Genomic DNA, 14,673 nt, shown 5'->3' on the forward strand with positions numbered 1-14,673 from the left:
CGCACCGGGGTTGGGCGCCGTCGCAGAGGCAGGACGTGTGACGTTATAGCCCCGCGCCACTCCCAGGTGTCCTCGCAAGGTCGCTTTGCCGAGCGCGAGCGCGCGTAAGGGACAAGCCCGTGCGTCGGGGACGGGCCATCCTTGTCCCTTGATACCAGCGGTGACATGTCGGGGTACACGCCAGACGAGAAATTGCGGCTGCAGCAGCTGCGAGAGCTGAGGAGGCGATGGTTGAAGGACCAGGAGCTGAGCCCTCGGGAGCCGGTGCTGCCTCCGCAGAGGGTTTGGCCTGTTCAGGTGTTCTGGAATAAATTTTTGCAGAAGCCGTCCCCCTGGAGGCACGCGGTGAGTGACGGGCCGCCCTCTCCCCTATACACACCTCGCGTTGGGGTCCAGCCTGACCAACGGACGTTGGCTTCTTGCAGCCACATTAGGGGCTGACTTCGCTCTACAGTGAACACCCCGTAGTCCCCCGAGGGAGAATCAGGTTTAACGGAGACTACAGTTTAGCAGGGACTAAAGAGTCTTGGGCTAGAAGTCAGGAATTCCAGGGGTATGTGTGGCTTTGGGAGAGTCATTCCCTGGTGCTGTCAAGTGTGATAGGGAGATGAATCTTTGCTTTGGTTTTACAGGACACTGCACATTTGGTTCTCTTTCTACTATAGACGTCTTCACTCACAATGATTGCCAAGGATTCTCTAGAGTTAAAATATTGTAATTTTAGTATTTGGGGACACTTGTCTAACTTTTAAGGTTGAGGTTATACAGACCAGCACTACACCCAACTACTAGAAGAAACAGTGAGCCCCTAGCTGATGGTACAGTCCTATGCCATTACCATGAAAGACTGTCCTTTTGGTATTTTTAGTGAATTATCTTCAAGGCGATGTTTCTAAACTACCACTGTTCTAAACTACCACTGTACTTCTAACACACTTTTTTCTTTAAAAATTACATGCCTGGGCTTTGCAGAAAATCATTTCAGGACTGTCTTTATTTTCAGGGTCTCTGAATATTTTCTTGAGTTCTATTAATTAAATCATACCAGTTATGGATAATGAACACTACACCTCAGAATTACTTTCAGTTATTTGGTAAATTCAGTTACATTGGCTAATAATAATAGTGATATTACAAATAAGTAAAAGTTGGGTGCTTACTATGTGTCTGACACTTGGCTGAGGGTTTTACATGTGTTGCTTCATTTAATCCTTTACACCTATAAGGTAGAAGCTATTTCTAATCCTCATTTTAAATATGAGAAAACTAAGGCCTACAAAATTCAGTGACTTACCTATGGTCACAGAGCTGGGAATTAAAGGAGCTCGCATTGAAATCCACTTGCATTGCCTTCCTTATTGTGCTACGAAGGCAATTCATCAGATCTTCTTCATCAGTAGGTACTTCAAGTCCTCTTCACTTTCAGCAGAGTATTTATTTAGCATACAGATTGAATAAGCATGGTGAAAGGATACAACCTTGACACACATCTGTCCTTACTTTGAGGACAGATGTGTGTCAAGGTTGTATCCTTTGAACCATGCAGAACCCCTTTGTTCTGTTTGAATGACCGCCTCTTGATCTATGTACAGGTTCCTCAAAAGCACAATTAAGTGTTCTGGAATTCCCATTCTTTGCAATGTTATCCATAATTTGTTACGATCTACACAGTCAAATGCTTTTGCATGGTCAATAAAACACAGGTAAACATCTTTCTGGTAGTCTCTGCTTTCAGCCAGGGTTCATCTGACATCAGCAATGATATCCCTTGTTCCACGTCCTTTCTGAATCCAGCTTGAATTTCTGGCAGTTCCCTGTTAATGTACTGTTGCAGCCACTTTTTAAATTTATTTTTATTGTGCTTTAAGTGAAAGTTTACAAATCGAGTCAGTTTCTCACATATAAAATTATATACACCTTACTACATACTCCCACTTACTCTCCCCGCAATGAGTCAGCCCGCTCCCTCCTTCCAGTTTCTCCTTTCGTGACTGTTTTGCCAGTTTCTAACCCCCTCTACACTCCCATCTCCCCTCCAGTCAGGAGGTGCCAACATAGTCTCAAGCGTCCACCTGATGCAAGTAGCTCACTCCTCATCAGCATCTCTCTCCAACCCATTGTCCAGTCCAATCCATGTCTGATGAATTGGCTTCGGGAGTGGTTCCTGTCCTGGGCCAACAGAAGGTTTGGGGACCATGACCGCCAGGATCCTTCTAGTCTCAGTCAGACCATTAAGTCTGTTCTTGCTATGAGAATTTGGGGTCTGCGTCCCTCTGTTCTCTTGCTCCCTCAGGGGTTCTCTGTTGTGCTCCCTGTCAGGGCAGTCATCGGTTGTGGCCGGGCACCGTCTAGTTCTTCTGGTCTCAGGATGATGTAAGTCTCTAGTTCATGTGGCCCTTTCTGTCTCTTGGGCTCATAATTACTTTGTGAACTTGGTGTTCTTCATTCTTCTTTGATCCAGGTGGGTTGAGACCAATTGATGCATCTTAGATGGCTGCTTGTTAGCATTTAAGACCCCAGACACCATACTTCAAAGTGGGATGCAGAATGTTTTCTTCATAGAATTTATTTTGCCATTTGACTTAGATGTCCTGTGAAGCCATAGCCCCAAACCCCCGCCCTTGCTCCGCTGATCTTTGAAGCATTCAGTTAATTCAGGAAGCTTCTTTGCTTTCGGTCCAGTCCAGTTGTGCTGACCTCCCCTGTATTGCGTGTTGTCCTTCCTTTCACCTGAAGTAGTTCTTACCTACCATCTAATCAGTAAATAATCCTCTCCCATCCTCCCTCCCTCCCCCCTCTCGTAAACACAAAAGAATGTGTTCTTCTCAGTTTAAATTATTTCTCAAGATCTTATAATAGTGGTCTTATACAATATTTGTCCTTTTGCATCTGACTAATTTCACTCAGCATAATGCCTTCCAGGTTCCTTCACGTTACAAAATGTTTCATGGATTCATCATTGGTCTTTACTGATGCGTAGTATTCCATTGTGTGAATATACCATAATTTATCTATCCCTTTGTCTGTTGATGGACATCTTGGTTGCTTCCAGCTTTTTGCTAGGGTAAACTGTGCAGCCACCTTTGAATGATCTTCAGTAAAATTTTACTTTCATGTGATATTAATGATATTTTTTGATAATTTCCGTATTTTGTTGGATCATTTTTTTTTGAAAAGGTATAAATATGGCTCTCTTCCAGTTGGTTGGCCAGGTAGCTGTCTTCTATATTTCTTGACATAGACAAGTGAGAACTTCCAGCACTGTATCTGTTTGTTGAAACATCTCAGTTGGTATTTCATCAATTCCTGGAGCCTTGTTTTTCGCCCAAGCCTTCGGTGCAGCTTGGACCTCTTCCTCTGTCAGATCCTGATCATATGCTACCTCCTGAAATGGTTGAACATCGACCAAATTTTTTTGGTATAGTGACTCTGTGTATTCCTTCCATCTGCTTTTGATGCTTCCTGCGTCGTTTAATATTTTCCCTGTAGAATCCTTCGGTATTGCATCTTGAGGCTTGAATTTTTTTCTTGAGTTCTTTAAGCTTGAGAAATGCCGAGCATGTTCTTGCCTTTTGGTCTTCTAACTCCAGGTCTTTGCACATTTCATTACAATACTATATTTGTCTTCTACAGCTGCCCTTTGAAATCTTCCGGTCAGCTCTTTTACTGCATCATTTCTCCCATTTGCTTTAGCTACTCAAAGTTCAAGAGCAAGTTTCAGAGACTCTTCTGACGTCCACTTTGGTCTTTTTTTTCTTCCCTGTCTTTTTAATGGCCTCTTGCTTTCTTCAGGCATCATTTCCTTCCACATCTTGTCTGGTCTTCGGTCATTAGTGTTCAACGCATCAAATCTATCCTTGAGATGGTCTCTAAATTCACGTGGGGTATACTCAAGGTCGGACTTTGGCTCTGGTGGACTTGTTCTCGTTTTGTTTAGCTGGAGCTTGAGCTTGCATATGAGCAATTGATGGTCTGTTCCGCATTCGGCCCCTAGTCTTGTTCTGACTGATGATATTGAGGTTTTCCATTGTCTCTTTCCACAGGTTTAGTCGATTTAATTCCTGTGTATTCCATCTGGTGAAGTCCATGTGTATAGTCGCTGTTTATGTTGTTGAAAAAGTATTTGCCGTGAGTAAGTTGTTGATCTTGCAAAATCCTATCATGCGACCTCCAGCGTCATTTCTAACATCAAGGCCTTATTTTCCAACTGCTGATCCTTCTTTGTTTCTAGCCTTTGCATTTCCAATCACCAGTAATTATCAATGCATCCTGATTGCATGTTCGATCAATTTCAAACTGCAGAAGTTGGTAAAAATCTTCAATTTCTTCATCTTTGGCCTCAGTGGTTAGTGTGTAAATTTGAATAATAGTTGTATTAACTAGGTATTATCCTATCATTGACAGCATTGTTCCTTAGGATAGAGCTTGAAGCGTTCTTTTTGATGATGAATGCAATGCCATTCCCCTTCCAAGTTGTCATTCCTGGTGTAGTAGACCATATGATTGTCCGGTTCAAGATGGCCGATACCAGTCCATTTCAGCTCACTAGTCCCTAGGGTATTTATGTTTACGTGTTCCATTTCAGTTTTGATGATTTCCAATTTTCCTAGATTCATACTTCGTACATTTCACGTTCCGATTGTTAATGGATGTTTGCAGCTGTTTCTTTTCTTTTGAATCATGCCACATCAGCAAATAAAGGTCCCGAAAGCTTGACTCCATCCAGGTGATTAAGGTCTACTCTGAGAAGCAGCTCTTCCCCAGTTGTATTTTGAGTGCCTTCCAACCTGAGGGGCTCATTTTCTGGCACTATAACAGACAATGTTCTGCTATTCATAAGGTTTTCACTGTCTAATTCTTTCAGAAGTAGACTGCCGGGTTCTTCTTCCTAGTTTGTCTTAGTCTGGAAGCTCAGCTGAAACCTGTCTGCCATGGGTGACCCCGCTGGTATTTGAATACTGATGGCATAGCTTCCACCATCACAGCAATACGCAAGCCCCACAGTATGACACACAGATGCATGGTGGATGCCTTGCTATAGTTTTGCAAAAATGCTACACATTTGCCTTAAGCCTGGACTTTGTAGGTATTGCCTAGCAGGCCCTAGAAAAAAAACTTTAGTAAAAAATATTTAGGTCGGTGAAGCTAGCTACGGACTATAAGGAAATGTGGCATTTAGAGATTTGTAAAAATAATCATGACATTGTTATATCATTAATGCTTTTTTTTCCTGCCACACACATAAAAATGGGATATGTTTATTTTATGCATTTTTTTTCTTTTTTTCCCCCAGCTGTTTAAGGTATACCGACACAGCGTTTTTGCTTTTACTTATGTACTTATACCGGCCTGGATTATTCATTATCATGTCAAATATCATGTGAACGTAAGTATGTTTTAAGTACATCTTTTCCAGAATTAATTTTTAATATTGTCCGAAATTATTTCGTACTCGGGTGTGCTGGTGGGGCAGTGGTTAATAGCTCAGCTGCTAACCAAAGGGTCTGCAGTTTGAATCCACCAGCTCCTCCTTGGAAACCCTATGGGGCAGTTTTACTCTGTCCTATATGGTAGCTGTTAGTCAGAATTGACTCAATGGCAATGGTATATGTGGGTATGCCTTGCCCTGCTTTATGTAGTGAAAATGATAAACCACTTATAAATTAGTTTTGAACTACTTCAAATCCTTTTAGCTAAAAGCATAAATGAAAATTAACTATGGTTGTTCAAGATGTTAATATTCATATTAGTTTACAACTTGGAATGCATTTCCCTTAGAAATTGTGTTTAAATGATTGGAATGTAGTTGATCTAATAATAAAGCCCAGACCCAGTGCCATCTTGATCTAATAATAGTCATCTAAACTTGAGGTCCTCATTAGGGGGAAAAAGAATTTCTGCTCCTTTTTTTGAGTATAGATCTGGTATAAGATAAAATTCTGAGTAGACAAAGGTTGTCTTTGTCATTGTCCTATTTCTCTTTTATTCATTCTGTCTGATTTTTCACAAATTTTATTTAGAATCCACGGTTTCCAAAAGCTTGAAATTTTTTCACTGGAAGATCTTGAAAGGGCTGATTGAACTGAGCCAGATGCCGTATTTTTAAAGCTAGGGATAGCACAGTCTGGTGCTGGGTGTTGGATCCCAAGCAGATGGAAGAGGGCACCCATTCTGGAGGGTAGTCTAGAAGGAGAGGCAGTGGTAGCTGCCCAGCATGGAGTTTCAGAACCCAGATAGCTAAGAGGGCATTCTTCTGGCCCAGTGAGTGGTGTAAGATCCCTAGTGGTTGTGAGAGAATGTACCTGTTCAGGGGGCCAGCAGCAGCGGTCGCCTGATATAGGATATCTAATAGACTGCCTTTTGGAGGGTCATCTGGTGGAGGAGGGCATCCGAAGGTAAGGATGGGCTGAGGCACTGATGAAGGTGGCAACCCATAGTAAGATGTCAGAACCGGAATGAGGTGAGGAGGGTGTTCATTCTGGGGTGTGGTGGTGGTGACAGAAGATTGGTTATAAACAGCAAGATTGACCAAATAAGTATATATATTGATAATAATGGGACCAGGATTCTCACTGTTGGAGAAAGGAGTTACACATATGGAAAAGTGGAAAGCCCTGTGGTGCTGGAATGGAACTGGGGGTGTTAGTATGAACTCATGGTTTTTCATATATATTAATACCAAACTAAACCAGTTGCTGTAGAGTTGATTTTGACTCATAGCAACCCCAGTGTTTCAGGGAACTGAGCTTCGTAGGATTCTCAGTGGCTGTGATCTTAGGAAGTGGATCACCAGGCCTTTCTTCTAAGGTGCCTCTGGGAGGATTTGAACTGCCAACCTGTCAGTTAGTAGCTGAGCATTTAACCATATGTGCTGCCCAGAGACTCCTTAGAGAATGGTAACAGCTACTATTTTAGTTAGACTTCTATGAGGAGGTGATATTTGAGTGGAGACACAAATGAAATGAGGATATGGGCCAAGCAGATATCCAAGGGAAGAGCATTTCAGGTAGAGGAATCATTAAGAACAAAGGCCCTGAGGCTCAATGAGGCTTGACTGATTGGACTGATGGCAAGGAAGTCACTGTGGCTATAATATAGTGAATGAAGGAGAGTATTAGGAGGTCAGAGAGGTGGCTGAGGGTGAGATCATATAGGGTCTCAGGGATCACAGTAAGGACCTTGGCTTTTTCTCTAAGAATTATAGCACTTTGAGCAGAGGACTGTAAGAGGAGTGATTCATCTTAAAGGGATTGCTCTACTCTGCATGCTGTGTGAAAATAGGCTGAGTGTAATAAAACAAGGAAACCCTGGTGGTGTAGTGGTTAAGAGCTACAGCTGCTAACCAAAAGGTTGGCAGTTTGAATCCACCAGGAGCTCCTTGGAAACTCTGTGGAGCAGTTCTACTCTTATAGGGTCGCTATGAGTCAGAATCGACTCAGCGGCAACAGGTTGGTTGGTAGTAAGACAAGAATGGAAGCAGGGAGACTAGTAGGTGCTATTGTAGTTGTACAGGTAAAAAAATGATAAGAGGCTTGGACAAGGGTGGTGTACTAGTGGTGATAAGAAGCAGTTGGATTCAGGATGTAATTTCAAAGTATAGCCAACAGGATCTGTTGAGGAGTCAAGGTTTTTGGTCTTTACAGCTGGGGAAATGAAAGTGCCATTTACTGAGATGGGGAGGATGAGGAAGAGCAGTTTATGGGGGAAGTTAAGTGTTGGTCCTGGTAAGTTTGAGATGTCTATTTGATAGACAAATAGAGATGTTGAGTAAACAGCTGGATATATGAGTCTGGGGTTTGGTGAAAGTGTGGGGCTTAAGTTAAAAATTTGGGAAACGATCTTTTTTTTTTTCCCAGAAGAAACCCTAAAGCCGTAATTAATACAGCTTTACTTTTATTGCAGGTAAAACCATATGCCTTTGTTGAAGGGAAGCCCAGAATATTCCCAGTAAGTCCTTAAAACTTCTCTGATTTTTCTTTTGTTTATTATTTTTCTCTCTCCATTTCTTCCCCTATATTCCTTTCTTTCCTTGTCAATTTAAGTGCCTGTTTAGTGTATTGTTAAAAAAAAAAAAAAGGAAATAGTATGAGGTAGCATTTACAGTTGAAAATGGGAGATGTACACATTTATTTTATTTTCAACCTGACCATAAAATTTGTTGTTATGACCTTGATAGTCCTAAAGTGAATTAAAGGCACCAGACTTTTTCAACTGGTATGTTATTTCATGTAGGGTGAAGGACTTAGGGAACTATCCTGAGCAGACTCCTGAGTATAGTGACAGCAACTGAATTTTCCCCTCTATCTGTGATTTTAAAATCTATTAATATGTGTCTTAAATTTTGTATCTTGAAAATGTAAGGCATCATACTAATTTACAATGAGTCCTTTCAGTATTAAAAATTACCCAGTAGTCAGTTGGTATTTTTACCGAATGTTTTTGAGGTTATTGTCTAGCATAGTAAAAAACATGTTAGGTTCTTATCCTATTTCTAGTCACATAATATAACTACCATCGGTCTCTAAATTCTACAGTTTTCAAAAACAAAGCTCAGTGTTAATTCTTGCTTCAATCAAATAACATAGTTACAATAATCCAATATTTATTGCAATGGAATGCCATTTTATGGGAGAACCACCAAAATTGGCTAATCCTCCCAGTTGGGAACTCAACTTTAGAAAATAATAGAGGATTTCTTCTATATTTCATGATGTATAACTGATTTGTGTTAGGGCTTAGGTAGTCTCAAAATATAAATTTCTCTTGCTGGTTTTACCAACTGGGTAATTTATTTTCTCTTCCATTTGTTTGTTTATTATTTATTTTGCCATCACTGTTCAAAGGAGAAGAAGGAGAGCTTTCTTCAGAAGACCACATCATTGATTCTTTCCTGTTTCTGTACAGTGGATCCCTTTGGGGATCTTCCCTTTGGGGACCTGAAGAATACCCATTTGAACTTATGTTAGTTAGCATAGGATGGGCAGTAACAAACAAACCCCCAAATCTCAGTGGCTTAACAAAGATTTTTTATTGACATCACAGATTGGTGTGGGTCATTTGGCCTTCCTCTAATTTATAGCTATGCTTTCTTCAATTATGAGGCTTCCAAGATCACCAGCATAGGGGAAGAGAAGGCTGGATATCTCAGGGATGATTTTTAAGGTCTAATCTTGGAAGCAGCTTATGTCACTCTCCTCAAATGATATTGACCAGAACTAAGTCTCACGGTCCTAAATATCTTCTGTACTTTTATAAATGTATGTAAGTGTACTTTTTTTCCCCCAGCCTCCCATGCATGGATATTTAGTGAATACTAATAGTTTCTGCCACAAATAGCTCTCTGTTGCCTTCTCTCCACATATATAACACAGTGTCTCCCCAAAGTCCCATACTGTCACTGCAAGCAGCCAAGATCCAAGATCTCCAGATGATGCACAGTAGTGTCTGTCAGGTTTAGACATGACTTGTCTTGGTTTGAGGATCAATAAAGATAGCAAATTTTTGGATGATGTGTGGGATCATCCTGAGCTACACCCAGTGCTTAGTGATGGGGTATAAATAGCACAGTAGTCACTGGTTCTTGGCAATCCCGAAATCTTAGTGGTCGAACATTGTAAAGACCCCTGATCTCTATGTGTGGGAAGTTACTTGAGTGGGCATTTATTTTGTTTTCTGGAAGGAACACCTTTGTCCATTGTTTTCTCTGACCTCTGGGTCTGTCTTGGAGGGTTTTTTCTTTTTTTAAATTGTGCTTTAGGTGAAGGCTTACAGAGCAAATTAGTTTCCCATTCAATAGTTTATACACTGATTGTTCTTTGACATTGGTTGTACTCCCCGTCCCCTGTGTGCTCTATATGAATATACGTGCAACACGTACAAATACGTATGTAGAAATATCCACACCCAAATCTACATATGCATTTGGGTGTACTCCCATATGCCCTCCCACACCTATTCAGCATACATATCTACCTATGTATCTGCTCATAGTTATTGCTGTTGTTGCAAAATTGTATATATTATTTACCGTCATTGCCTTTTATTCTTGTGTACTTCTCAGTGTCTGTCTTTGCTGTGCTGACTTCCCACATATTGTGTATTGTTTTTTCCCCTTCATCAAAATTAACTCGTCTACTCTATTTAGTTAGGGATTTTCCCCCCTCTCCCTCCCATCCCTGGAAACCATCAAGAAATGTTTCTTTCTAACCCTGAAAGTATGCCCCCAGACACGCTTTCAGCTCAGTAATGGTGCCACTCCTGAGGTTCATCCTTCAGCCAAAGATTGAACAGGCCCATGGAACAAAACAAGATAAAACAAGCCCTGGGGCAGGGACTGGCAGGTAGGAGGGTACAGGAAAGGTGGTAATAGGGAACTGAGGGTTGAGAAGGGAGAGTGTTGACTTGTTGTGGGGTTGTCAACCAGTGTCATACAACAGTGTGTGTACTATTTGATCAGAAACTACTTTGTTCTGTAAACCTTCATCTAAAGTTCAATTAAAAAAAAGAGTAAAAAGATATATATATTTCTTTCTGTGTGTAAACCTTTTCTTGACTGTTTACAATAGTGGTCTCATATAATATTTGTCCATTTGTGATTGACTTATTTCACTCAGCATGATGTCCTCTAGATTCGGTCACGTTGTGAGATGTTTTGCAGGTTTGTCATTATTCTTTATTGTTGTGTAGTATTCGATCGTGTGTACCAGTTTGTTTACTCATTCATCCGTTGATGGGCATTTAGGTTGTTTCCATCTTTTTGCTATTGTGAACACTGTTGCAAGGAACAAGGTTCTTTTCCATTATCAACCTAGACTAGATCTAAAATGGGCACTAGGAAGCATGCCTTCCTTGGGGGAGTTGCACAGCCTTCAAAGCCTGCCTTCTGCTTATAGAAGGTTGACTGCCAGAGGTCATTTTAAGCTAAAACATTCACAGACTTTTATAGTTTAGTGTATTTGTTTTCTTTAACCATCTAATTCCCTCAAACATCTGGTAAGCGTAGAAAGAAAAATACTTGGTAAGCATCTAATCTGTTTGCTTCTAGCCAGTTCCATATGCTAGTATTTGTTCTTTCTACACATCATTATCATCAAGTTCTCTGATTTCTTTGCTGCTTTACCCTTATAGGTATCTCTGTTAACTTAGTGGCAGCTATGTGGAGGCCATCTGAAACAGACTGCTTCAAAGGCTACATTCCCTTTAATCTGCTCTTTTCCATAGGGCTGAGTCCCTCTGTTTACTGATTTTTTTTTCTGTTACTCAGGATATTTTTAGTGTTAACTCTTAACTGTTTAGGGATTCAGAAGCAGTCAGATTTTTCAGTACTGCAAGGTCTTGAATTTTTGGATTCTCTCCATTTTTATTTCTGCTCTTAAATCAGCCACTTCTTGATTGAGGTCATCTTTCCTAAAGTGCATTGCCAAGGCAGCCAGTAGTAGCCAAACACATACCATAACTTTTTTTAAGCTACTTGTAGAGCAGTCTGCTTCCGTTATTATAGGAGACATTTTGCCAAATACTTTGCCGCTAACTCTTTGTTTCTATTTTTTAGCTCTCAGTGCCATTGCCCTTGCTGCTAGACTGCTAAGCTAGCGCAGTGTAGTTTGATTTTTATTATGGCATCATTTGTACCACATCAAGGTACTAACTTCTGCATTAGGGTAATGCTAGGTGTAGTAGCAACATGTCCCCAAAATGTGTAATGGCTTAAACATAATAAAAGTTTATTTCTTCATTAGGCAACAGTCCTGAACATTTCCAGGTCAGAGAATGGGGAATTGGGGGAGAAATAATTCATTCAGGGATCCAGGCTGACAGAATCAGCTATCTTAAACACAGGGCTTCCAAAGTCTCCAGACTCCAGTACACTTCTACTCACATTCCATTGGGTTGAACTCATTCACACTGCTACGCTTAACCTCAATAGGAAGATTAAAACTGCAGAAAAAGAGAAAAATATGGATTTTGGTGAGCAACCTAAAATCTCTTCCATAACCCTCTTTAAAAAAAAAAAACCTTGATGGCTTTTCACTTCCTTTGGGATAAATGTGTTCACATTCCATTTAAGGCTCTCTAGTTTGTTCAGAAAGGAGCCCAGGTAGCGCAGTGGTTAAGCACTTAGCTGCTAACCAAAAGGCTCGTGGTTTGAACCCACCAGCCGCTCCACAGGAGAAAGATGTGGCCGTCTGCTTACATAAAGATTACAGCCTTGGGAACCCTATGGGGCAGTTCTGCTCTATGCTGTAGGGTCAGTATGAGTCGGAACTGACTCTATGACAATGGTTTTTTTTTTTTTTTAAACTTATTCAAGCCTTTCATTCTACCGTTATCTCTTCCTTTATGTAAATACTTTATTCCAGTAAAAATGGTCCCTTAACTGTTCCCTTCAAACATGCTACATTCCACCATCTTTTTGACACATCCTGTTTTATTTTTATTGTGCTTTAAGTGAAAGTTTACAAACCAAGTCAGTCTCTCATACATACAAAAACTTATATACACCTTGCTATATACTCCTAGTTGGTCACTCTCTGATGAGAGAGCACACCCCTTCCCTTCACTCAGTTTTCGTGTCCATTTGGCCAGCTTATGACTCCCTCTATCCTCTCATCTTTTTTTCCAAACAGGAGCTGCCCACATAGTCTCATGTATCTACTTGATCCAAGAAGCTCACTCTTCACCAGTATCATTTTCTATCCCATAGTCCAGTCCAATCCCTGGCTGAGGAGTTGGCTTTGGGAATGGTTCCTGCCTTGGGCTAACAGGTCTGTGGACCATGACCTCTGTAGTCTCAGTCAGACCATTAAGTCTGGTCTTTTTATAAGAATTTGGGGTTTGCATCCCACTGCTCTCCTGCTCCCTCAGGGGTTCTCTGTTCTGTTCCCTGTCAAGGCAGTCATCAGTTGTAGCCGGGCGCCATCTAGTTCTTCTGGTCTTAGGCTGATGTAAATGATTAAAAATCAAAATTCACAATTCTAGAGTTTTTATTGAGTTCTTGAATTTTTATTGAGTTCTCTTTAATTTCAGATGGAATGACTAAGTGTGGTAGAAATTCAAGTATATAGAAAAAATCCCTGTTTCCTTTTGGAAAACTCTTTTCTCATCCTTCAAAATGCAAATCTCTATCAGTGTGGAGTAAAATGGCCCAGGTTGCTAAAAGCACTTGGTACATCTATGGGTCAAGTGTTTTGTTTCCCTAACTCTCTTTTTTGCCTCTCTCAGCATTATCAAATTTATATGACTAGCTTAGTTTCAACACTTTGTGATTTGTCTTATCTTTTGTACAACTAGAGCATGCTGATATAAAATATTTAGAATCAATTTCATGGTCAGAAGGTATACAAGTATAAAAAAAAATAAAAAGTATATTAATAGTTATTATTTGTTGATTGTTCACAATATGCCAAGTACTGAATCAATGCTTTATGAGATAGGGATTGTTATCCCCATTATACAGATGATGACTGAAGCTCAGAGAAGCTAAGTAATTTGCCTAAAATTTTACAGCTTGTCCATGAAACGGCCATGATTCTCACCACATGGTTCTGGATCCAAAGCCCACGCCCTTTCTTCCACACACACTGTATCCAGGTTTGAAGACACCTGGACCAGCTGCCCAGCCAATGTCTACATTGTATCTCTAATATCTAAGCCAAGCATTAAACTGGCAATTGCTTAATATCAATTATTGAGAATACATTGATTACGTCCTTATATTGAACCGAAGATGTTTTCCTGCACCTTGTTTTTAGGGATTCTCTTATTTCTTGGGGCTGTTCAAAGTAAGGATTATCTGTTTTTCACTTGGTGAAAACTTTCATGCCCCCTCTGGTTGTTTCTGAATGAAGCTTCCCCTTTAATTTGTACCTTAAGATTTTGAGTACTTGTTCATCTTTAAACAGCTTACACTTTAAGTCCCTCTTAAGTGTGAATGTCAGAGCTGAACTAGATTTTCCATGTGAGGAATGACCAACACATAGAACAAAGTGGAACTATCACCCCCACAAGATTTTTCTACTAACACATCTTTGTTTTCCTAGGGTGATACAATTCTGGAGACTGGAGAAGTAATTCCACCAATGAAAGACTTTCCTGATCAACATCATTGAAGATTACTTAAACATTTCAAAGATTTATGAGCCCAAGTCCTATAATACCATATTTACTGAGTAATATTTTCTGGAAAAGTAACTTTAATAAAGTAAACTTACAAGTTTACTCCCAGAAATGTGTTGTCATATCTCTACCAAAACATTGTACAGTTTGAGACCCTTTAAATCATTTAAAAATTGTAAAAATTGAACATGCAAAACAAATGATATGAGTGACTGCTCCAGTTGTTCTGGTCATTCCTGAATTGGAAAACAGGATGTAGAAAAGTATTTAGTCACATGATAGAATTTTTCTTATACAGTAACTCTAGTTTGGTCTGAGGGAATGCACCAGAATTAGATACTGCAGTATAACAAATACAAGAAAAAAATCCCGCCCACTTCTGTTTTAAAGAAATCTTTCTGAGCTATTTTAAAGGAAGTATTTTAGAAACTCTAGATTGAAATGCATGGGTTCCATCAATGATCTGATACTCAAAGGCTGTCAGATCTAGGTTACTGATCTGAGTTTTATCATATGAGACTGTAAGACTAAAATATCTCCAAGCTTTTGAAAAATTAG

At 40.2% G+C, this 14,673-nt stretch overlaps 1 protein-coding gene across 1 annotated transcript; it reads left to right on the forward strand.

Moving 5' to 3' along the window:
* The first annotated feature begins 49 nt into the window (after positions 1 to 49).
* NDUFB6 (NADH:ubiquinone oxidoreductase subunit B6) lies at positions 50 to 14,217 on the forward strand. Its single transcript, XM_003407319.4, has 4 exons — positions 50 to 345; positions 5,294 to 5,386; positions 7,903 to 7,947; positions 14,040 to 14,217. Exons 1-4 carry the CDS (start codon positions 166 to 168, stop codon positions 14,106 to 14,108), a joined length of 387 nt encoding a protein of 128 aa, XP_003407367.2. The 5' UTR covers positions 50 to 165; the 3' UTR covers positions 14,109 to 14,217.
* Positions 14,218 to 14,673: the final 456 nt, after the last annotated feature.

This window comes from Loxodonta africana, chromosome 9, assembly GCF_030014295.1.
Source record: "Loxodonta africana isolate mLoxAfr1 chromosome 9, mLoxAfr1.hap2, whole genome shotgun sequence".
Lineage (NCBI taxonomy): Eukaryota > Metazoa > Chordata > Mammalia > Proboscidea > Elephantidae > Loxodonta > Loxodonta africana.

Bases quoted from the DNA above. Each gene is read 5' to 3' on its own strand.
- NDUFB6 (XM_003407319.4), top strand. From the start codon at position 166: ATGTCGGGGTACACGCCAGACGAGAAATTGCGGCTGCAGCAGCTGCGA. The intron at 5,387-7,902 runs GTAAGTATGTTT...CTTTTATTGCAG, and splicing joins ATGTCAAATATCATGTGAAC to GTAAAACCATATGCCTTTGT. The intron at 7,948-14,039 runs GTAAGTCCTTAA...TTGTTTTCCTAG, and splicing joins GGAAGCCCAGAATATTCCCA to GGTGATACAATTCTGGAGAC.